Raw genomic sequence first — 25,237 nt, 5'->3', positions numbered from 1 at the left:
CTGCCCTTCCCTGCTTCAGCCACTCTCAGAACACACAGGGGCCAGAAGTCACCGCCCTCTCACTCGGCCCAGAAGCTCAGGCAGGGAGAATACTGTTGGTAACAACTGTAGACGGCCGCTTAAACGAAAAAGGCCCTGCTGGCAGCCTGCACTGCTTCCCATTGTGGGGCTGGCAGCTACACGACCTAATGTCCATCCTGGCAGCACCTCTCCTCTCACGGCTGTTCAGATTAGCTGTGGCTTGGAAAGCAGAAAGTGAAGACAGGCTAGTTCCAAGGCTACAAGCCTCTCCCCCTCTCCTGGCTTGGTTTCTAGAGTAACCAAGTTGCTCACTCAGGCATAATCAACCAGCCTGAGTCTTGGGCTCCAATTGCCAACGACGCTGGAGGGCCAGCATGAACGAGGCCGCTACCTGCGCCAGCTCGGTGACTGTGTCAGCATCCACTGTTGACATGTCCACGTAGCACTTCCCGGGGCGGATCCCCTGCAGCACACCACTGGGGCCCAGCACCAGCTGTGGGGACACAAGGGAAAAGCAATAGCCCAGGCTCCCAGCCAGACGCCCAGGAGCCCCTTAGACCTAAGGTCAGAATCTTGTTACTTTTTTGACTCATTTCCTGATTAGGAGGTATTAAGGCTGCAAGGCGGCAGCAAGTAAGTAAGCCTGAGGGAGAAAAATACCTCTACTTTATTCCCATTTAGCTTCAAAACAATACATGCATGTTCCTTTTCACTAAAAATCTCCCATTTAAATAATAACCTCAGTATTTTCTTGGGCTTCTTTGGATTTACTTGGATTAAACTAGTTATCACTTTAACAAGATGATTACTGTACTTGAACTTATAAAACATGCAGATACAGTCACAGCTAAACATAGGATCTTGCCAGGTACACAGAATAAGAATACATGAGGACAGCCGGCATAGATCGCAGGGACCCTAGTTATTCTCATTCTTTGTTCTGAATTAAAGGATGTCTGTATTGAATTTATGCAGGTAATTTCTGGGGGATGGCCCCAGATGGGAAATACAACCCTCCCACATGCTACAGACACTCACTCATGGGCAGGGGAGAAGACAGGGAGGCCAGCCAGCTTTCCTGGCCATCACCTGAGACACTGAGGGGAGGGAGGGGATCCTTACGTCCTTGGCTGCCTTTGGATCGGACACGCAGGCAAAGGTGATGTCACAAGTTGAAACGACTTCAGCGGGGGTTCTTCCTAGGCGGGCCCCCTCCTGGATGAACAAATCACACTGCAAAAGTCACAGATCCTAACGTGAGCTGCAGGCAGTGCACAAACAAACACATCAGCTAGGCCAGAGACACGCTGCGCAGTCCTCCGAGCTGGCCTCCCAAGGCAGAAGGCTGAGGCTAGGAGCCAGGGACACCAGCGGCGGTGGTCTGCCTTTCTGAGGGAAGTGGATAGGGCGCCTTAAGGACTGTCTTATGTCTGTATACCTGGTGCTTAGAACGATGTTCTACTTCATAGTAAGCATAAAACAAAGTGTCTGCTGAAGGTTCCCTGTTTGAAGAACAGGATGCAAATAGCACCTGTTCGCAGCCCTCTGTGGTTATCTTGGCTGTGGCAAAATGTACGCAGTGTCCTAGGCTATCCACATTGTGCTGGGGAATCAGGGCTGGGGCTGGGAAGCTGCTGCTCTTACCAAGATGTTTCTGGGAGTCTAAAAGCATGAACTTTTCTTCCTTGAGAATTAAAATTACCCAGAATATCTCATAGCAAAAGATCATTAATATTTCAGTGTTATTTCCTTTTCTAAGGCATTTAAAAAGGTAGTTAGAATAAAGTGAACCTACTATTTTGTATCCGACTCTCAATACTGTGTGTGATATGTATCTATACATACTGTAGTCTTTTATAATAGATGGCTGCAGAATATTCCATTGAGATAGACCTGAGTTTACCTAATAGCTCTCCTGCAGTTAGTTATGTAGCCTGCTTTTAATTATAAAGGACTCCAACAAATATCTTCACGTACAATACCTTTCCTGTATGTTTTGAATTTAGGTCTCGGAAAGCAGAATAGAACAGGCTCCAAATAGCTTTAAAGTTCTTAATAAATGTAGACAAATGGCTTTCCATTAGAGCTGTGAATTTATAAAGATCATCAGCAAGATCTCAAACCACTATCAGTACAAACTTTAGAAACAACAAACAAGGGCGCCTGGGTGGCTCAGTGGGTTAAGCCGCTGCCTTCGGCTCAGGTCATGATCTCAGGGTCCTGGGATCGAGTCCCGCATCGGGCTCTCTGCTCGGCAGGGAGCCTGCTTCCCTCTCTCTCTCTCTCTCTCTCTCTCTGCCTACTTGTAATCTCTCTCTGTCAAATAAATAAAATCTTAAAAAAAAAAAAAAAAAAAAAAAAAGAAAAGAAACAACAAACAAGAGGTGCCTGGGTGATTCAGTCATTAAGCATCTGCCTTCGGTTCAGGTCAGGATGTTGGGATTCTGGGATCGGGTCCTGCATTGGGCTCCCTGCTTGCGGGAAGCCTGCTTCTCCCTCTCCCACTCCCCTTGCTCGTGTTCCCTCTTTTGGTGTGTCTCTGTCAAATAAATAAATAATATCTTTTTAAAAAATTAAAAAAAATAAAAATAACAAGCACCCACAAATACACAAAAATTTTGTCCTACTTGAGGATTTAACCAGCCCACAACAGCAACTTTTTGATATATTTTGATCACTATTCATTACTGAACCTTTTAAATTTAATACCTTTGTTTGCTGTTTCTTTTGTGAGGTAGTTTTTATTTTGAAGTTATCAATATATCTAATAAAATCAATATATTACCTTTCCTCTATCATCTCTGCTATAAGCACTTTGAGTTGTTGTCCTTCTCAATCTACGTGGAATTTACTTTAGTAGGGGGTATGAAGTGAGATTATTACTTCCTCAACTTTCTAACCAGTTGTTCTGAATATAGCTTACTGACTGGCCTTTCTCCTATCTCATTGATTGCAGCGAGCCGCCTCTATCAGACCAAGTCCTAGCTGTCCGGTCTAGCTGATGGGTGTGTGTCTTTATTGCGCTACATATGCATCTTAGCCTTTACTATACAGCTTTACATTTTAAACTTTGCTTAGGAGAAATCACACTACTCTTTTCTGAAAAAGTGAAAATATGTTTCCCATTTACTATGCCAGGGAATAATTTTTAATCAAGATCCTGTAAAAAAAAATTACACAGGGACTGTCGAAGATTTTTTTTTTTTCCTTGAGAGAGAGAGTGCGAGAGTGAATATGAGTGGCGGGGGTCTGCAGAGGGAGAGGGGGAGAGAGAATCTTGAGCAACCTTCATGCCGAGTGCAGAGCCTGACGTGGGGCTCGAGCTCATGACCCTGAGTTCATGATCTGAGCCAAAATGCAGGCTCCATGCTAAGCATGGAGCTCAACGTGGGGGTTGATCCCAGGACCCTGAGATTATGACCTGAGTTGAAACCAAGAGTCAGACACTTAACCGAATGCCCGCCCCGGCACCCTTAATCTTTTGCTTTTGCGGCCATTTTACAGATGAGGACTGAGGCTTAGGAAGATAACCGATCTTGCTGGAGAGGGTGAGCAAGACAGCTGTGACTTGGATTTAGGTCTGATTCCAAACCGAGGTTCGTAACTGCTTTGTTCTCCTGCTTTCCCATAAATTTAGACAGAATGGCCATGTTTATATACTATTTTGGTTTTTCAATCCAGATACAGGGTGACCTGAGGCACCTCTATCAAAAGTGAATGTACTTACAAGGGAAACCCTTACTTCTACCTTAGGTACCCAATGCCTAGCAGGGGAAGCCCAAACCTTTTAGCACAGCTTTCAGTGCCCTTTCCCCAACCCTCTGGACTCTCCAACCAGTTCCTTGCTATTCTTGAAAAGGCCTTTGTTTCATTGGAGTGAAATTTTTTTTTTTTTTTACCTTGCCAAGACATTTCTGTTCATTCAAACCCATCAGCTCTGACACCTCCTTCAGCAACCAACCTTTCAGCTCTATCTAGCTCCACAAGGGTGCTTGCTCAGTCACTATGTAAACCCATACTCAGCCACACCTGCCCCCCAACAGGCTGGTCCTTCCTCGCTCTCTCTTCGTGTGCTCCTGGTGACTGCAGGGCTTTTGTTTCTCGGTACTCAGACTACTGCTCTTCACCTTTTCTCGGATAGGAACGTGATGGGAGGAGCCATGGCCCCCCTCCCTTACAAAAGGTGCACATTTGGACTTGGAATTCCATTTCAGGGCATGCACAGACCCTTGAAGTGGTGGACCACCACTTTAGGTTAAGAACTTCTAATCCTGTCCTGTCCACTTTGGTGGGCACTTGCCATGAGGGGCTATTTACGTTTAAGTGAAATAAATTAAAAATTCAATTCTTCCACCACACTAGCCATGATTCAATTGCTGACGAGCCACAGTGGCTAGTGGCTATCGTGCTGGACAGTACAGACATGGACGTTTCCAGCACTACAGAATGTTCGACTGCACGGTGCTGTTAATACAATCTCAGTAAGAGAGCACAGGGCGTCCATTAAAAAGGAAGAAGCAGATCTATCTCTATGCACTCACTATTAGTGAGCTACTAATATACACACATGCATATATTTTCATGTGCAAAAAAGGATAAAAACATCTGACCTGAGCTACCTCAGGTAATGGCAGGAAAGGGAGAATTTTCACTTTATTTTATACCTGAGGGTTTTTAATTTATTTTTATTTTTTTTAAGATTTTATTTATTTATTTGATAGAGAGAAAGAGATCACAAGTAGGCAGAGAAAGGGGAAAGAAGGCTCCCTGTTGAGCAGAGAGCCCTATGTGGGGCTTGATCCCAGGACCCTGGGATCATGATCTGAGCTGAAGGCAGAGGCTTTAACCCACTGAGCCACCCAAGCACCCCACCTGAGGGTTTTTAAATGTTACCTTTTAATAATAACATCCAAAGCTTAAAGGTTCCTTTTTTTTTTTTTTTTTTTTTTAAAGATTTTATTCATTCATTTGAGAGAGAGAGCACGAGCAGGGGAGAGAAACAGAGGGGAAAGCAGACTCTGGTAAGCAGGGAGCCCGAGGTGGGGCTCAATCCCAGGATCCTGGGATCACCACCTGAGCTGCAGGCAGACACTTAACCATCTGAACAACCCAGGGGCCCCAAAGCTTAAAGATTCTTAACTATAGAGAACTAAGAGCTGATGGAAGGCAGTGGGTAGGGGATGGGCTAAATGGGTGATGGGTATCAAGGAGAACACCTGTGAGGATATATACACATTATGTAACTCTGGATGATGTTACAAGTGACGAATCACTAAATTCTATGTCTGAAACTAATTTCTATCACGCATGTTAATTAACAAGAATTTTATTTTAAGATTTTATTTATTTATTTGACAGACAGAGATTATAAGTAGGCAGAGAGGCAGGCAGAGAGAGAGGGGGAAGCAGGCTCTCTGCTGAGCCGAGAGCCCAATGTGGAGCTCGATCCCAGGACCCTGAGATCATGACCTGAATCAGAGGCAGAGGCTTAACCCACTGAGCCACCCAGGCGCCCCAACTAGCAAGAATTTAAATACAAATTTGAAACTAAAAACAAAAACAACAAAACACACAAAAAACAAACCTCTTAAGCTAATATACCCACAGCTTTACCTGTCTGAACTAAGAGCTTGGTTTCTCCTACTCCACCTGCGCAGAATGCTGAGCGGAAACAGGAAGATCCCTATCCTTAAGCCACTCCATCTCCAAGGGTCAAGGTGTTGTCCCACCCCACCTGACAAGCACCCCCACAAATACTTACTTTTTCTGCAGTCCGGTTCCAGACAGTCACTGTGTGACCCATCTTTAGCAAGTTGGAGACGATGCCACTTCCCATGAGGCCAAGGCCCAAAAATCCTATCCTAAAAGAGAGAGACACCGATGGGCTCAGGGTGGGGCCCCATGCACCAGAAAGCTCACTCAGCGGCCCACAGCGCCTCTGCAGAGCCGGCAGCAGTGTGTGCACGTTGGGCCTTTTCTCCTCATGCCGTTGTTTCAGAGTGTCCCTCAATTTAGCTGGGCTTCTCTAAATCCTTGCCTGCCACATAAAGAAGTGTGCCTCATATGGTTTAGGGCAAGTCTTCCAACTTGTTCCCTTACTGCTCTGCTAGAGCGTCTGAGCCCATGATTCCCGCACAGCGAGAAAGCAGGCATTTGCCTTCAACTCTTGCAGCCGCTTCCTGGTCAGCCGCCCTGAACGCCAGGTTTTCGGATGGCATTTTAAAGCACATCAGAATCCGTGACAAGGAACTGAAGCAACGTGATCAGAGCCGGCCAACTTCTCTGCTGGGATCGGGATCACAGTCTTCACCTCCCTCCCCAGCTCGACACCCGACACTACCTTTGTGTTGTTCCTGCTGTTAGCAGAGACGGGCACTGACCCTTTTCAAAGCCTGGAGCCAATCTTCTCCAGAACGTGCATTCTCCCTATGCCTGCCTTCTCCCGAACCTGTCCCGTCCGTGGTTCCCCATCCGGCCCCTCTAACTGCAGCCCATGCTCGTTCTGGGGGACTGAGTGCAGGCAGACGGCAAGTTCTGCTTACCTTTGCTTCCTGCAGCCTGATTCCTCACGCTGAGTACTTAGGGGCTGTTAGCTACCACTGCTATTTGTATGCGCTATTACAGATTTTATGTTGCCCAGAGGTGGTCTTCTCGCTCCTACACTTCATTCCTTGCATGGGATAGAACTAACCAATCCCTCTTCCTTCATTCCTTATTACGTGGTGCTCTGGTTTTGGTTGGGTTTCTCTCAGCTCCAGACCCTCTCTGCAGCCTGTCTGCCTTCTCCTGAGTTACCCTTTTAGTATTCTCGGTCTCCGGGGCTCAAATTCGCCGCTACCCCTGCAAACTGGCTCTTGTTCTGAAATGGTCTCCCCCCATCGCCGGTGGAATTTGAACTCCCATGTGCTCTCTGTCCTAGCCTGACTCCAAGGATGGAGAGAGCCCACCACCTTCCTCACCACATGGCACCCTTGCCCACTGAGTCTGCAGCCAAGGCTCAAGCCCAGGAGATCTTCTGTCACTCACATTTGTCTGGGTAGTGGAAGCTTGCCCTATGACTCGACATCACGGCAGACCAATTCTCTTTTCCTGGTGTTCCAGGACGCCTAGTACACCACACAGTTGCTTCGCTTTTTAGTAAGCTTCACATTCACGTCCAAAAATGGTTTGACTAATGGGGCAACAAAGGTCTTAGGTGAAAGCACTGGACTCTGGCCTCAGCCTCACTCTTGTCTTTTTTTTTTTTTAACTCTATGCAGTCCTCCTTAAGTCAGTAGGTGACACCCATCTCCCCTTTCATTAGCATAGAACATGCCTTTGCTTTTTCCACTCTCCCCGGGGCTGTTCACCCAAAATAACCAGTAGAATCAGGGATTTCATCAGCACAAAAAATTATGAATAAAGTAAAAGGCGTACTGTTTTCACTCTGAGAAAGAACTGTACAGGAGATACACATGGAGAATTCAGACCTGGCACTCAGGAGGGTGCCCCGTCTTAGCACTTTTAGACACACGACTGCAAATATCGCCAGAGGAAAGGCAGGGACGTGCGGGTGCAAGCTAAGGCAGGGTATGCGGACCACAGTCCAGGCTCACCCCAGGGAGCTGCTAGCAGGTATGTGGGAAGGACCCAGTGGCAACAGCAGGGAGAGCTGGGGAAGGCGGGATGATGGTGATTCACCTCTCACCAGCCCTCTGCCCCCACCACAGCCAGTTTCAGGGTCTTCATCACTGTTCTACTAAGCCAGAGGTTCTCAAAATGTGGTCTTTTGACTGGCAGCAGCAGCACACCCTGGAAGGTGTCCAAGATACAAACTCTCCGCATCTACCCTAGAACTACTGACTGAGAAACCCTGGGGGGATGGTAGGGCCAAGCAGTTGATGCTTGACATGCGGACTTCCAGCTGATTCTGAGTTAGGAGAAAGTCTGAGAACCACCAAACTGTGTTCCTCCCGCTCCAAGACTCACTAGTGTGCTAGGAAGGCAACCCCACCATGTACTTATAGGTCTCCTGCAGGTCAAATTACTCTCAGGCAACTCACTGAAAATTACACCTTTCCCTCTCTCTTTCCATTCAATCCCAGCAATGGCTGGGATACAACCCTTAAGGAAGCCCCTTGGGGTTATCCCCTATTCCCTAACAGAACTAGAACCACAAGAAGCCTTTTCATCAAAGGTCCTACTTTTTGTCTGTGGGTGTGATGCTGCCATTCACGGCCGTGCTGTCTGCTGCCTGGATGGAGGTGGACCCAGTTTCCTAGGGAAAGGAAGCACAACTCATCAGGTCAGTCTGCCCACAGCAAAGGCCCCAGTGGAAGAGAAAAATAGGGAAGCGTGGAACCTACGTACCTCTTCACATATTTTCAACTTCTTTGTGATTGCCTGGTAACAGACAGCTGGCTAATAAAGGAGGAAAAAAGACCATGTATTAAACTGAACACTTAACTGGTCTTCATTATAATTTCCCTAAGAGGTTAGGCCTAAAGTATGGTGTTAACGCTGAAAACCTACTTGCTGTTCAACTTTACTGAACTCCAAAGGACACATCAGAAATGGAATACACACTATCTCACTCAAATATCTAGGCAACTCTGCAAATTTCTTTTGCCAATGATGACATTAAGGATCAGAAAGTCATACACTCAGGATTACAAAGGTAGTCAGTGCAATTGGGCTCGCAACCCAGATCTGTCCAACTCCAAAGCTATAGACTATCAGGTCCCATATCAAGGTTCAGCCTAACTCGTGGCCTTGCATATACTCTGAGAAGCCTTCCCTCCACAAGCTGACGGTTCAGAGAGACTGTCTGCACAGCGAGCCCGAGACTGCATCCACCAAACAGCACGGGTGACCTCATGAGTGCTGAAGCTCACAAGGTCTGGCTTCTGCCCTAGACTCCAAAGGCAACCACAAACGTCTCAACCACACAGCTGCCAAGTCTTTTTCTTTTCTTTTATTTTTTTAAGATTTTATTTTTTTGACAGAGAAAGACACAGCGAGAGAGGAAACACAAGCAGGGGGAGTGCGAGAGGGAGAAGCAGGCTCCCCGAGGAGCAAGGAGCCTGAAGTAGGACTCTATCCCAGGACCCTGGGATCATGACCCGAGCCAAAGGCAGATGCACCCACAGCTGCTGAGTCTTAAATGCTTCTTTTGGGGGGGTTTACTTTCAAACGTAACAACACCTGATTCACAAACGGGCCTCCATGTGACTTCTTATTTTGCTGCTCCGCGCAGCGGTAGAAGCAGAGCCTCGCTTTACAGACCAGTGGGGTGAGGTCCATGGAGCCACCTTCTCCCCTTAGGCCAGCCCCTGACCAAGGATCAAGAATGTCAAAGACCAACTCACCTTCTCAGTTTGGCTGAGCAGGAAATGATGGAAATGAGGGTCTGCATCTTTCACAGGCTGAAACCAGAAAATGATTGAATAAAACAACTTAACTTCCACCAGAGGTCACCTTGCCTGCTGCCTGGTAACTGACTCTCCTCTGGCTAAAACACCCTTGGCAGCCAGTATCGACTCTGCCTGGAAGCACTTTCCCGTTGTTGGTCTAAGCCTTTTATGATTGATCCCTGCTCCACCTACAGGGAAACTGGCTACAAGTGGAAGAGAAGACATATTTCTGTCAAATTATTCCAGTAACAGTGGAGGAAAATAGTTAAGAGGAATACTGGTATTTTTTTTTTTTAAGATTTTATTCATTTAATTTGAGAGAGAGTGAGTGAGAGAAAGCATGAGAGGGAGAAGGTGAGAGGGAGAAGAAGACTCCCCATGGAGCTGGGAGCCTGATGTGGGACTCGATACCGGGACTCCAGATCATTACCTGAGCGGCAGGCAGTTGCTTAACCAACTGAGCCACCCAGCGGCACTGAATATTGGTGTTTTTAAAATGCAGCATTTACCAGTCCTGGATAATTGAGCAGGGGAGGCCAAATCAATTCTCATGACTCCTGATCTTAGGGTTTTACCTACTGTATCTGGTGTCAGACCCTTGAATGTCTTGTCTCATGTGGGACGGATATAAACGGAAATGGAGGACAATGAAGGCTTTCACAATTAGGTTCAACAGGGGACTGGGGCATCCACTACAAGGGGCTACTGAACCTTTACGTGAATAGTGAAAGGTGTGTATAAAGCATAAGCATTAAATGAAAAAAATGTGTGGGCCAATCCCACATTTGTGAAAACCAACCATATTCCCAAGAGCAGAAACCCCATGTGGGTATATAATTCTATAAATGATGTGTGAGTGGGGCGTCTACCAAAAGGTCTAGAAGAAGTTACATAGAACTTGAAACTGTGCATCCCTGAGGGTGGAGACGTGCACATCCCCCCCTCGTACACCTCGGTACTATTTCGCAATTTAAAAAATGGGGAAAGGAAAAGCGCCTCACACGGGCCAGGAAACCAGCTTGGAGGCTGGGCTTATCCTGGTCTGCGGGAGAGCTTGTTACCTCGCTCACAGTCGGCTGCCATTTAAACGCGGCCATCGGTCCAGCCATCACCCCCTTCACGGTACTAGACTCAGGGATGGTGAGATCCTACAGAGGGAAAGGCAGATGGTCAAGACACTGAGGCCACCTCAGTAGCAGATGTCTTCCTGCGCCAAATCGGGGAGCACCTCTTCACTGCTCTGCTTCCTTCAGTCACACTCCACATTAAAAGAACCCCAACTCCAGTCTCAGTCCCCAGGCACGGTTCTGACTGTCCATCAGGGGGAAACCAGGCAAGTTTTCATTAACAGGGAACAAAGGTTTCTTCTCTGTTCTTGGAATAACAAATTGTCTTCTTGTGCCCAAGTTTTGCAAGGACAGGTGTCTCTGGAAAGCCCAACTGTGGTGTGCAGTGTTGTCAGCAAATCACAGTGAAGTGTCCTTATGGCCAATAATGAACATTAAGAAAACAGTACCCTCTTCAGAGAAGACCTCAAAAAACACTAAGAAAGCCACATGGTGCCAATGAGGAAATGTGCCCAGCATTTTAGCTACTAAGTGACAAAGATAGACTTCCAACTCAGAGCAGCTGGGAACGAAGAGCCCCACTTGTTCTCTAGGCTGAGGCCAGGGCAGGACCCAGTAGAACGGGGTGCACCTCCTCACCAACGGCCTGGCCATACCCATCCTGGACAGTGAGCTGCTTCAGCTTACACCTGCTGTGCTCTTGTCCCCTCCACCAAGTTTACATCACACTCCCTTTATGCAAGTGGGATATTCCAGCCACAATTTCTCTCCTGACATTTCTACTTGGATATCTCATGGAAATCTTGACATGCCCCACTCCGAACCCTGGATTTCCCTGCCCAAACAGCTTCTTCAATAGTCTTCGCAGTCTTAGAAAAGCAGCTGCATTCTCCCAGGCTGAGATCTTTGCGGTTCATCTTGATTCCACCCTCCTCTTATCTGCTGGCAATGATTATGGTTTTACGACTGCTGATCTGGGAACGCCTTTGGCCACCCCACTGCTAACATTCAAGCTAGGCTGCCATCACCTGTCACTTGGGCTGTAGCAAAAGGGATCCCCCCACTTCTGTTCTGAAACACTGCAGTCTAGACTGTACACAGCAGCTATCACTTCTCTGCCTACAACTGGCTTCCTGTCTCATAGTCAGGCTAAAGGCTAAAATATCATGGCCTATGGGGCACTACGAGTTCTACAACCCTCACTCCATCCTACTCTCCGAATTCATGTCCTATTATATTTTCTTCCCTCTCACCACTCTCCAACTCACCAGCACTAACCCTTGGCCCTCCAGCCGTTCCCCAAACACACCAGGCATACGCCTGCCTTAGTGCCTTCACACTACTGGGAACGCTCTTCCAACAGTGATCTACTTAGCTCACAGGCTCACTTGAGGTCTCCATGGAAATGTCACCTTATGGGGGTGCTTTCCCTGACCCCTCTGTATCTTCCCCCATTAGAACATGATACTGATGTTATTATCAGTGAGTTCTATGAAAGCAAGACCTTTGCCAATTTTGTTTACTCTGTATTCCATGGTGGGAGCCATGCCTGGCACTGATGAGATGTTTCATTATTTACTGAAGAAGTGAACATGGGAGGGGCCTTGTCAAAGTATCATGTGGCTGAATCACTAGACATCTGGCTTCTGGTGGATCAGCTTCATCCACAGGTGCTGAATAAAGATCTCTGGGGGGAAAAAGGGGCCTAATGCAGCACTGCCCCAAAGAACGTCCTACCACGGTGGACATACTCTGTATCTGTCCCCTGTGGCGGGGCAGCACAGCTCTAGTGACCTGCTTCAGGTTTCAGGACAGAGGGAGAGTGGGGTGGAGAGCACTGGCTTTCCATCTGGCAGCAGCAGAAGGCCTCAGCTCCCAAACCATCAGCCTCTGCAGCACTCCGGGACCTGGGGAGAGACAGAGCCCTGGCGGCTGCGGGCTGTCAGGGTGTGGCGCGCCGACTAGAGCTGCAGTTCTCCTTCCCTGCCCAGCACTTGGAGACGAGAGCCCCTGAGAGAGGATGAAAGCACACCTCTCACACTGGAGTCACACGATCCCAGCCTTTCCCTGTTTGCATGGAACTGACACTTCTCCATCAAAAGGTCAGCCTTTCCCACTGATCCTCAGGGGACAGGAGATTACGGCTCCAAATGGCAATCATCTGGGGCTTTGCCCAGGTATCAGCCTAGGTTACTGCTGTTTCAGAAAGAAGCCTGACAGCCAACTGACAATTACTGTAGCAACACACACTCTTTTTAGAGCACAGAGATCAGAAGATGCACCAAAATTCCAAGCCCAGATTCCCTACATCTCTGAAGGTGCTTAATTAAAACCAACTGTCTGAACTGAAATGGCTGTGCCTGCCCTGCACCACTAGCCAAAATCCTTCCTCTCCAGCTGACAAATCCTTCGCTAGAGGCCGGGCCAAGCAAGGAGAATGCACAAAGGGCTGTGCTGAGGGTAAATAGCAAGTAGACGTCTCGGCTGAGGACCTCACTCCAAGAACAGCAGCAGAAATGTTACTACCCCCTAATTAATAATTCAGACTCAAGGGCAAACTGCTTTTCTCTGGGAGCCCGTGAGAAGAGTCCCTGCAGAGAGCCCGGTGGTGGCCTCGGGTTACACTAAACCCACTATGCTCTCGCTGCACAATGGGCTACTGCCAGACACTGACACATGTAAAGCCATTCATCAGAAGCGTAGTTCACGGCTCACTGTTCTTGGTGCTTTGCTCGTTACTCATTTAATTATCACAACAAACAAGAGAGACAGGTATCACTACTATTTCCAGTGATCAGATGAGGAAACGAAACCAAGGCAAAGGTAGCTGGCCAAGGTCACACAGTTGCACAAAGTTATGGAGTCACAGTTCGGACTCAGACCTCCTCCTCACCTCTCCTGGACACCTCCCTTTTTCCAAAAAGATGTCGTTTCTCTGCTGGGCCAGCACGGAGTTGGTGAGATCCACGGCTTCAGAAGGCAGAAAATAGGAATTTGGAGAACAGTATAAAACCTGACAGCTCAGATGCCTCTGGATCCCCAGGAAATCAGTTCAACTGGACCAAATCTGATCACACCCCCTGAGGAGTTCTTTCTGCACCGCGGCTAGGCGTTTTCTCCATCTTCTCCACCTCTGGCTGCAGTTCCCTGTGCTCAGTGTCAGCCAGGGCTGTCCCGACCACTAGTCACTCTGTCTACTCTCAGTCTCGGGTCATCTGACAGTGAGAAGGATCTTCTCTAACACAGTGGTCACTCAGTGGCAGCCCACAGGCTCAATCGGGCCCAGAGATGTTCCTTGGACCTAAAAGTACTTTAAAATTTTGAATTAGCATGTAACATTTAAAACTGGAGTGTTTCACATAAAACTGTATTTTCAGCTTCTCTTGAGGAAAAATCAGACAACCTGGCACAAGTTGGCTGGAACCCCACGGACAGAGCATGATCTCCCCTGAGCGCCAGCTGCTGTCACCCCTACTGCTCTCAGAGTGGAGGCAGGTGAGGGCTGTGGACCCTTAGCAAGCCTCTCCCCTTGCTGCAGCGACCTGTCTGGTCTCGCTGGTGTCTGAATTTGCAGGCCATGATCTGATGCGGTCTAGCGTTTCATCACGGCCTTATCACCCAACTGTTTCTGCCAGCCATCTGGCTCCCGTCCCCTTGATTGTGCTCTAAAAATCCTTCCCTGTGTTTTGACAGACTATCCCCTCCATCTCAAATTCTCTTCCCTTGGCTTTTAAGACTTGGCCCGTATCTTTTCAGGAAGGTGAAAGGTACATTATTTCTACTTTATTTCACTGTGATGGCTCTTCCAAACCCTTCCAACTTTGATCTATGGGTGTTTCCCCTGCAAAGCACACTCTTGCCTTTGACTGCTCCCTCCTTACTTTCTGTGAAAGTAGAGGGCCAGTGGGGCCTCAGATATACTTCGTATGTGTTCTCCAACATACTTTCTACCTATCTGCCTCCCACCTCTACAGACCATCCTGACATTAGTTCAAGGCTCCCTAACAGTCTAGCATTAGGCATTGGCATCACCTCAAATTCATCACAGTCAAAATAGTACTAGTCCTTCTGCTCCGTATGCCAACTCTACTCCAGACTCTTGCTCTTAAGAATGGTGTTACCATTTCCCAAACAAAAACCTGAAATCATCTCCCCCACCACTTCCTCTGGAACCAGTTCTAAATCTTATGAGCCCTTCCTCTGAAGTGCCTCTCAGGCAGTTCCTTTTAGTATTTGCTATCAGGATAGCTCCTTATGTAAGCGTAAACCTAGGTTTAGCTTTCGGACTGGCTTTAGCCTGTCTTCTCTGCCCTCCACCAATGCTAACACACAGCTTCGAGAACACACCACCCTGCCACCTAGCTTCAACAAACTTGTGGCCCCCTACTGACTCTGTGACCGTAAATATTGCTTTAGTAGTAGACCTCAAGGCCCTCTACAACCCAGTGACTACTCACTTTTAGCTCTCTGCTCTCCTCTTTGTCCTTCACCTATAATGAGAACATCCACACCAACATCAAGCCCCATGCAGGCTGGGCCCTCTGTCTCTGGAATGCTTTTCCCCTCTTTGTTCTCAAGCCCCTTCCAGTGCCAGCCCTCACATGCTGGCTCAGGTGGACTATTCTCTGGCCATGGCCATCTAGCTGAATGCAAGATCCTTTACAGCCTTGTGTTCCTATTTCATGCCTGTGCACCCAGGCTGTGTCCCTCCCCTGGTCTGCAGTATTCTTTAGGGCAGTGCTTAGCACAGGTTTCTATGTCCACTCAGTGAGCTGAGGCACACTGTAAGGCTCAGCTCTTTCATATACAAAAGGAAGTTGCTAATCCCAGAAGCTGCAGAGGTAAAACAAACCTTCTCATCCTTTGGGGGCCGACCCCGTTTCCGGGGACTCTGCTCTTGGGCTCTTTTCAGAGGGGACTTGGAGCCTCTCTCTGATGAGCCTGAAGACACCCTCTTCTTTCCTTCTCCCATGTTCTTCTTCACCTTCCCTTCAGACAGGCTAAGCTTCCGCTTCTCATCACCTGAGTTTGGCCTACTTCTCTCCTCACTGGAATTACGCCGATTCTTGTCATCAGCAGAATTGTGGGACGACGTCTGAAAGTTTAATAATAACAATGATAGCCACCACAGCAGCCACTGCTGCCATCACCGCCATTTACACAAGCCACACCCTAGGAGAAGCGTTTTACGTGTGCTATCCACACAACAACCCTACGAAATAGGTTCTGTTATCACTCCCACTGATGTTTGGGGAAGCAGATAAAGTCAAATCACTTGCCTATAGTCCCAGAGCTAAGATGTGGGATTTACACCCAGGCAGTGGATATACCCAAGAAGCTATACTCCTAATCTCTAGGATGTAAAAGGGAGAAATGCCTGTGTGGTACTCAAAAGCTGAGATACTTCTCCTGAGTCCAAGAGACTTTCCTAAGAACAGCAATCCATTTCAGAAAAGTTTGCTGCATTCATGGAGTTTCAAGCTGATAGGCAAAACGCGGATACCCTAGATTTGAAGTAGTATTCTTTCCATTGGCATTTCGTAAGAATAGGGTTTGGGTTTGGGCCGTATTTAATCTGTTAGTTACTACACCAAAATAACCAGTCAGATGTTGGAATAAAGCAAGGATCAGTCTCTCACCTGGTCTTTCCCTTTGGCTCTCCGGAGGAACTCTTCAACAGCATCCACAGCCTGCTGGAATCGTTTCCCCTTGTTAATCTTTATCATTTCCTCCTTGTGTGCATGGTATGGCTTTAGCTGTTCCACTTTGATCCAGGCACTAGCAGAAAACACACATAGAAAGGGTATGACACACTGCCCAGGCCCCAAATTAGTAAACACCTCATCAAAACAGAATGCAAATATATGTTTGGCTTCACTGGACTTCGAAACACGCCTGCTGTGTTTTCAAAACATGTTACCAACTACCCCATACTCTTGGGGTGTTTTCCTTAAACAAGTCAAGCACAACCACCACCACCACCACCAAAACCAGAACACCCTTCACAAGCTGCATGCTCTTTCTGTCTACTCCCCTTTACCAGCCTTCTACACTAAACCACACATCACTTGCCACTTGTGTAGGGCAGAGGAAGCCTGGAGATGTTCTTCCATTCTCATCACAGAAGCCCCTCACGGACCCAGGGCAGCAGGAGCATTATCAACCACAGCAACATCACTGCCCAGTCAACGCCCAAACCCAAATGACAACCTGTCAATCAACTGGGAATCAGAGATGCTCCCATGGCTCAAGAAATGCAGCACCTGAACTCTGCTGCTCTTAGAGATATTTGTTCATAAATGATCCTGTCCATGGCTACTAAACCACACAAAATGTGACATGATTTGGAATTAGGGCAGCAGTCGTAACAGGAGGTCTTCAGAAACAAGGTTCTGCTTGTGATTAAAAGTAGAACATACCTTATGATGTTTTAAAATTTAATTCCTACCATTAATGTGTAACACACACAAGTAGACATGCCATCAGTTGTCACTTTTTTTAAGATTTTATTTATTTATTTGACAGAGAGAGAGAGATCACAAGTAGGCAGAGAGGCAGGCAGAGAGAGAAAGGAGGAAGCAGGCTCCCTGCTGAGCAGAGAGCCCGAAGCGGGACTTGATCCCAGGACCCTGAGACCATGACCTGAGCCAAAGGCAGAGGCTTTAACCCAGAGCCACCCAGGCACCCCAGTTGTCACTTCTGAAATATCTGGCTTACCATACTAACCTGAACAAATCTGCCCCTGCTGGCTTCCTGTGATTTTCCTAAATGACATTTAGTATCCCAGTACAAAGGAGAGGGTTTTATAGGCTTGGTGAGATAACAGTTAACTTATGTACATTTTTACTATGCAATACTCAGGTTTCAGAACAAAACCTTCTGAAAAAAGGGGTCAGGTTAGGGACCTAACTAACTTAAGGTCCTCTCCTTTAGACAAAGCTGGAGAATATTCACCAATAATAGTAAAAATGTGGGGCGCCTGGGTTACTCAGTCAGTTAAGCATCCAACTCTTGATCTCAACTCAGGTCTTGATTCTAAGGCGATAAGTTCAAGCCCCACACACTGGGCTCCACACTGGGCATTGAGCCTATTTGGAAAAAAAAAAAAAAAAAGTGCTAATCTTTACATAAAAATAGTGCGACCAAGTCACCAATGGCCACCTTTGCTTTGAGTGTTATATGAGTAATTGTGACAATGGATTTGTACAAACACAACAGCCTTGAGACTATCAGCTTGCCAATGTGACAGCAAACCAGGACTTAGCAGGTTCCCTATGGCGAAACAAAACCAGAGAACAGAACGATGAGATGTGGTCTCACTGCGTAAAGCTCCAACCAGGTGAGGTAAGCAGGTACCTTCCAGTAACTAACTCATCTTAAAGTCTGAAACTTGACATGATAGATTCAATTGGTCTATTCTACCGGGAGGAAAAATGGAATTGTATCTTGACCTTACCTGGCCAGGTAGGTACACCACTGAATGGGACCATCCTGCTTCTCTTCCCATTTAGAGTTTCTAAGGACAGACCACCAGAGCAGATGCAAAGCCAGACACACCCTGAAAAGCAGGTTAAGCTGTCCTACCAAGACGACAAAAGTACTAGCGATGAAGCTTACAGAGTCACGTGCTCTGGACTTGCCTCTTTGTTCTCTGAGTGGCGGGTTAGAAGCTGGGACCCACACAAGTTTTGGTGTAAGATCAATTGGGGGGGGGTTATAGAGCTACGTGAGATGGGACAATCCACTCCAGGCACTCTAATCCCTGCCTCCCTCTCCCCACATGAACCTCTGATTCAGGGGAAGTGGAGAGGTAGGGACATCTATGGAGGAAGCACCAATAATCCATGCGTGTTTTTCCACTGAAGCATTTTAAGTGGATTACTGATTTCTGCCGCCAGAATGGTACAGTCAAAATTCCATTCATCCCCAGACTGCCATTTGAATACTCAAATGAAATTTTCCTCTCCGACCATTTTTTTTTTTTTTAAAGATTTTTATTTATTTACTTGAGAGAGAGCATGAATGAGGAGAAGGTCAGAGAGAGAAGCAGACTCCCCATGGAGCTGGGAGTCCGATGCGGGACTCGATCCCGGGACTCCAGGATCATGACCTGAGCCGAAGGCAGCCGTCCAACCAACTGAGCCACCCAGGCGTCCCTCTCCGACCATTTTTTGAAAAGTGAAGATGGTTTGCTAAAAGAATGGACAGTGTACATATCAAGAGGATAAATGCAAGAAATATTAATCCGGTTAAGACTGTTGAAGCAGGGACGCCTGGGTGGCTCAGTTGGTTGAGCAGCTACCTTCGGCTCAGGTCATGATCCCAGTGTCCTGGGATGGAGTCCCACATCGGGCTCCTTGCTCAGCAGGGAGCCTGCTTCTCCCTCTGCCTCTGCCTGCCTTTCTGTCTGCCTGTGCTCGCTCTCTCTCCCTCTCTGACAAGTAAATAAAATCTTAAAAAAAAAAAAAAAAAAAAAAAAAAAAAAAAAGACTGTTGAAGCAATGTGCCCCATCAGAAAAACTGTAAGTAAAAAGCCAGCCCAGCAGGGCTCTAGGAAGATTACCTCTTGAAAGCTAGCCAAATTGAAATAGAGTTTTTTCTCTGAAGTCTGTATTGCAGAACTCTGTCTCCTCAAAGAGTATGCTTTTCAGCCAGAGTTTCAATAATGCACCATTCTCTAGTACACTGATGTCTGTCACCTGGGCCTGGCATGCAACTGGTGCTCAATAAATAATCACTGAGTAAATGATGCCTTCCAGGCAAGTTCAGAGGGCTGGAAGGCTTTGCTGGCCTTTTCTGGTTGTTGCTATTGTCTGTACATTTCTGTTTTTGTTTTATTATGACCCGGAGATTGAGACCTGAGCCACAATCAAGAGTTGGGATGCTTAACTGAGCCACCTGGGCACCCCTGTTTATTTTTTTTTAGGTGACTTCTGCTTCTTTCTGTGACTTATGATTTCCTTCTTATCATCCTCCTGATGCCTAGATGGTGCTGGACCTTTTCTGTGTAATTTGCTGTGGGGCTGGGAGTCAGAAAAATCAAGCTTAGTCAAGTGGTGTGTAAAGTACAAAGAACCTTTGCTTTTATGTACATGGAAGTAAATCCCACTGTAGTGGCAATCAGTGAGGCCATCACGAAGAACCCTTAAGGAAGGTCCCTTTAAATGTGTGGCTAAGTGGAAGAAATCAAAATGCAGACCCGTGTGTACAGTATGCTATTACTCGTGTAAAAACAAGGAAAAAGGAAGATGTAATTTCTTGATTTTGCATAGTGTCATTGGTGGGACATGCCGTAAGAATCTAGTGTGGCTGAGGGTCAGGGATGAATGGAAGTTTCACAGTTTATAGCTGGATTTGGGCGGACAGGCGGGGGCGGATGGGCATAAACATGTATTATCTTTAAGAAACAACAAATCAACAATAAAGGCCTCTGCTGTAGAACATGGGCTGCTCTGCCCAGGGACCTGCCCCCAGGACTTCTTCAGGTGCGTAGCTACTCGCTGGTTGCAGTAACTGCGCCTGTAACACAGTCAGGAGCAGCAAACTTACCCTGGTGTTCTGATACACCTCCTGTAAATTCTTCTCATTTCTACTATAAGCCCTCTCACATTACACGCTCTGCTCGAAATGAATTCAAACACCTCACGTTTTCAAAAACTTCCATAGTTCGGACCTGCTTTTCCCTTAAGTTAAAATTGTATCATGTATACATCGTATTAAACATGTGGTCTACAAATTAAACGTGGCTCTACGAATAATCTCCAAAACTCTCATGTATGTGACTCAGACTACATGACACAAAGACCTGGGTGGGGGTGGGAGGGAGAACACACACGTGTCTGCATAGTCCAAAGGTGAGAACAAAGATGGGGACAGAAGACACGGGCTGCTTCTCCAAAAGCCACAAAGAAAATAAGAGTTTGTCAATTAGTTTCAAGCACTGATTATCATATAGACATCAACAAAGACTTGCAGTTAAGATAGATTAAGAAGATTGTGTTTTCAAAACTTGAAAACATTCCCAAATGCTGGATAAGGCTTCCAAGCTGTGCTGTCTCTGCCAACATGGCCAGCCACTTCCTTTGTGCCGGTGCATAACACCTGTTCCTGGAGTCCACTGTCTCAGCCATGAAGGGAGTCACCTGTAGGACTGATGCTGGTGCTGGGACAGGAAAACCTACTCAGTGCTCTCTAGGACAGGTATTGTCCAGTCCTGGCAGAGGACACTGCTGGCTCAGTACAAACAGCAGCGCACTCACCATCCATTTGGCTCGTTCTCCAACTATTGCACAATGTCGGATGTAGGCAAAGCGGGGCCATCAGCCCCCAGGCGAAAAGAAAGAGGGGTGCTCAGATGGCTCCAATCTGCTTGTAATTACAAGCTGCAGGTTCTTCTCCAAGAGTCTTACCTTCTATTTGCCTTGATGGAAAGTTTCTTAGGCTGGGATCCTGGAAATTCTATCACTGAACTCCACAAATCTCCTGCCTCTCAGTGTACTAATCTGTTAAAAAGTGAGAACCAGAACAAATATGCCATCTATTTCCCTAAAGGACTGTTGGAGGGTCAGGTGTGAAGACACTACACAAACCCTCGGGTGGTCATTTGGGATCTATACTCTTTTGCCAGTAGTCTTCTCTTGCACTGTTTGTTTCTGGGCATTTTTGAACACCCAAAGACTATATTAGCTTCCTCCACTCTGCCATCCATGGCCACCACTGAAAATTTCAAACTCCAGGCTGTTTCTGTTCTGATGGGCAAATCCCTGTCCAAGATGGGCTCTCACGTGCCTGAGACTTCATCTGCGGGTGTGGTCACCTGGTAGAGTTGTCAAAGTTATGCTAAAGTTATTTTTCCCTCTGTATCTCTGTGAAATAGAAAACAACCATAAGTAACCCCTCTACTGGCCATCCGGGCTCGGAGAGCTGAATCCAATCATCTTACTAAGTCCTTCCCCTTGCAGGGGTGGCTGGTTAGGAAGATCTAGAGGTCCTCTCTCTTCCTAATAGAACACCAATACAATTTGTCAGATGTTTTGACAGAGGAAGGGGGAGAGAAAAACTAGTTTTCTAGAAGATTGAAATATTTATCTTTTAAAAAAAAAAAGATTTTATTTACTTACTAGAAACACACACACACACACACACACACACGCACACACGGTACAAGCCGGAGAAAGCGGGGAGCAGGCTCTGTACCAAGGAGGGAGCGTGCCCTGGAGCTTGAGCCGAGGAACCTGGGATCATGACCTGGCCTTAACCAACTGAGCCACTGAAATTGTTATCTTAAGGAGCTACTCTTTACACTCTTTAATAAAGATCCTTACTAATATTAAAAAAATCATATCTATAAATATTTTTCCCCATACAGAGTGTAGAGTTTTGAAAAGATACATGTCTGATTGAATCCTATATTGCTCAGGAATTCAGGAGCAGCCCCATGGGGTCAGGTCCTATCCAGTGCGGGAAGCATCATACCCCTCTCCCTGACATCAAACATCAAGTGAGGTAGAGCCCAGTTTCTTCTGGAACCACCTATGGCCCTGCCCTTCACAAAGGAGTTCTCTATCTCTAAAAACCCACTTGTACTTCCCGTCTAAAGCACTTCTCAAATGGCTGTTTCCTACAGTGCTTCTTATGCATGCCCTAAACATAGTCACCACAGCATTTGTTCTGCTCACAGTGCCGCTATCGAAACGTCTGATGATTTATGAACAGGTCAATGTTTACCTCCTTGGGGTCATTCATCATTTTGCCAATTCTGATTGTGCTCTTTTTCACATTAAAGAATTCTAGTCTTTGATCCGACTAGGTTCCCTTTTCTGATATTATCTAATACCATCAGATCCCTTTGGGAGTATGGACTCAACTGCACATAGCACTCCTGGCAAGGCACAGCACAGTTTTTACATAAAGATGTAACAATTAAAAAAAAAAAAAGGTAGACCAATTTACTGTTTGGTGTTTGAAGCCTTTTCAGTCACAAGAGATGTGGGGGCGCCTGGGTGGCTCAGTCGGTTAAGCCTCTGCCTTCGGCACACATCATGATCCCAGCATCCTGGGATTGAGCCCTGAGTCCAGCTTCCCACTCAGTGGGGAGCCTGCTTCTCCCTCTCCTCTCTGCTTGGGCTTTCTGTCCCTATCTCTCTCTCTCTCAGATAAATAAAATCTTTTTTTGAAAAAGATTTTTATTTTATCTATTTGACAGAGAGAGAGAATGATCACAAGTAGGCAGAGGCAGGCAGAGAGAGAGGCGGGAGCAGAGAGCCCAATGCGGGGCTTGATCCCAGGACCCTGAGATCATGACCTGAGCGGAAGGCAGTGGCTTAACCCACTGAGCCACCCAGGTGCCCCTCAAATAAATAAAGTCTTAAAACAAAAACAAAAACAACACCCACAAACCAGACCTCGCTGAAGTCCTTAGGAATTTCCAACTCTCAAATGTCTTTCTTTTTCAAACACAAATCCTTTCTCTACCTCTCAAGTTTCCCTTAAAGCCACCTGCTTCTTACCAACTTATTCTCTCTCTTGTACCGTATTTATAAGTCAACCTGAAGTTTACTGAACCCGTCGTATACCACAACACACTACAAACAAATGGCACTACTTCTGCATAATTACGAGGTAGAGAGCATGATCCCACACTGTGGGCAAGGACACAAGGGTTAGAAAGGTGAAAACAACTTGCCCAAACTGTAGGGCAGGTGCGATGGCATCTGAATGCACAGGAGGCCAGCATCAAATCCAGAGCTCTTTCCTCAAAGTAACCCCCTGGACACTTCACCTTCAGATAATTTAAAGACAGTAAATAATGTCTGCTGTTCACTCATCACTAAGGACCCTTCTTCCTTCAGAGATGTTCCTGGAGATCCTCACCCCTTGTTTCCTTTCAATGTCAACTACCTAGCCACCAAAAAACGTGTTGGTCCTGTGACAACTTATTTTTTTAATAACTTTTTTTTTTTAAAGATTTTATTTATTTATTTGACAGAGAGAGACCACAAGTAGGCAGAGAGGCAGGCAGAGAGAGAGAGGAGGAAGCAGGCTCCCTGCCGAGCAGAGAGCCCAATGCGGGACTCGATCCCAGGACCCTGAGATCACGACCTGAGCCAAAGGCAGCAGCCTAACCCACTGAGCCACCCAGGCGCCCCAATTTTTTAAATAACTTTTTATGTGGAATTCTACCAAGCGAGCTTAACAAGCTTAAAGATATTATACCTAACAGCTGCCCAGAATCCACCTGCTTATGAATCCTCTCAAAGAATTTTAGTTAGAAATCACATCACCACCACCACTACTAACACCACTAGGTTATTTCCAAGTTCAGTTAAGTGCGTCCCTTTTCTTGGTTTCTCTTATGTGCCTTTTAAAGTGCTAAAATGCACTCAACTCCATTTTTCCGTCTTACCTATAGTATTTTTTTTTTTAAACACATAGGCATCCGTTCACTCTTCTGACCTGCAGCTTTTTACATTATAAGATCACAATGGCTTTCAGGCTTCCTGTAATCTGACCAAGCCCCCATTTCCCATGAGTTTCCACCTTTGTTTTAGACTTGTACATCTCCACTTAGCTAACCAAGCTGGGTCAACCACATTGCCTGTTATTCTTGAGCACGGTTCTTTACCCCGGGTGGGGGGGGGGCGGGCGGGGCAGGGAGCCTCTTTCTAACCCTGCATCCAACTTAAGGCCCAGGTGCTCACAGCATTCACTCTGCCTGCACTGCCCTGCTTTGTCCCGCCTGTTCGAATTCTACCTGTCCTCCAGAGGTGAATTCTAACTCCATCTCTTCCATCACCCTTCTTTGATCTGCCGCTTCTCCGTGATCTCTCCTTGTTCTAGAACCCTTTAATAGTCACCTGTATCACTCACTCTGCACTTATTCCCATCCGTAATGTTTATGTCTTGTCACCTGAATTCCTAAAAGGCAAGGTCCACAACATTTGCTTTTCTCTAGAAGTTCCTTTTGGTGTCAACAATTTGGTGTGGCTGTACAATTAGCACTTGTTTTATACATTGGGGCAATGTTTCTTATAAAGCCAATGACATTACTAGAACATTCTGGCTTCCAGAGTGTCTCTGGCTTTCAAAGCTCTGGGCCAGTGACACCCTTGAATACTGTCATCAAAAGGCGGTAAGTTGGGCACCTGGGTGGCTCAGTTGGTTGGGCAACTGCCTTCGGCTCAGGTCATGATCCCGGACTTCCAGAATCAAGTCCCTTATCAGGCTCCCAGCTCTCTTGGGGAGTCTGCTTCTCCCTCTGACCTTCTCCTCTTTCAAGCTCTCTCTCACTCATTCTCTCTCAAATAAATAAATCTTAAAAAAAAAAAAAAAAAAGGGGGGTGGTAAATTGTTCTGTGACAGAGAACTGGGTATATTGGTGTATCTACACGGTGAAGATAAACACTCCATTCAAATTCTAATGCAGGGGCGCCTGGGTGGCTCAGTGGGTTAAGCCTCTGCTTTCAGCTCAGGTCATGATCTCAGGGTCCTGGGATCAAGCTCCGAGTTGGGTTCTCTGCTCAGCAGGGAGCTTACTTCCCACCCTACTTCCACCTGCCTCTCTGCCTATTTGTGATCTCTGTCAAATAAATAAAATCTTTTAAAAATAAAATAAAACAAAATAAACTCTAACCCAAGGGGTGCCTGAGTAGCTCAGTCCATTAAGCATCTCGTTCAGCTCAGGTCATGATCTCAGGGTTCTGGGATGGAGCCCCATGTCAGGCTTCCTGCTCAGCGGGGAGCCTGTTTCTCCCTCTC

General features: G+C 46.7%; 1 protein-coding gene across 5 annotated transcripts in view; it reads right to left on the bottom strand.

Moving 5' to 3' along the window:
• GLYR1 (glyoxylate reductase 1 homolog) overlaps positions 1-25,237 on the bottom strand; it is a 35,711-nt gene that overhangs the window by 7,125 nt on the left and 3,349 nt on the right. For 2 of the 5 annotated variants that reach the window (XM_059154109.1, XM_059154111.1), the window contains exons 4-12: positions 16,120-16,258; positions 15,333-15,575; positions 10,475-10,561; positions 9,369-9,425; positions 8,371-8,421; positions 8,205-8,278; positions 5,783-5,882; positions 1,144-1,254; positions 413-514 (exon numbers count right to left, since the gene is read on the bottom strand). In XM_059154109.1, the coding sequence (XP_059010092.1) occupies positions 413-514; positions 1,144-1,254; positions 5,783-5,882; positions 8,205-8,278; positions 8,371-8,421; positions 9,369-9,425; positions 10,475-10,561; positions 15,333-15,575; positions 16,120-16,258 (964 nt within the window). The remainder of the gene's footprint in view (positions 1-412; positions 515-1,143; positions 1,255-5,782; positions 5,883-8,204; positions 8,279-8,370; positions 8,422-9,368; positions 9,426-10,474; positions 10,562-15,332; positions 15,576-16,119; positions 16,259-25,237) is intronic. The other 3 variants (XM_059154110.1, XM_059154112.1, XM_059154113.1) reach the window with 3 other exon arrangements.

The sequence above is a fragment of the Mustela lutreola genome, chromosome 17, assembly GCF_030435805.1.
Source record: "Mustela lutreola isolate mMusLut2 chromosome 17, mMusLut2.pri, whole genome shotgun sequence".
Taxonomy (NCBI): domain Eukaryota; kingdom Metazoa; phylum Chordata; class Mammalia; order Carnivora; family Mustelidae; genus Mustela; species Mustela lutreola.
This window is presented reverse-complemented; position numbering and strand designations above follow the sequence as displayed.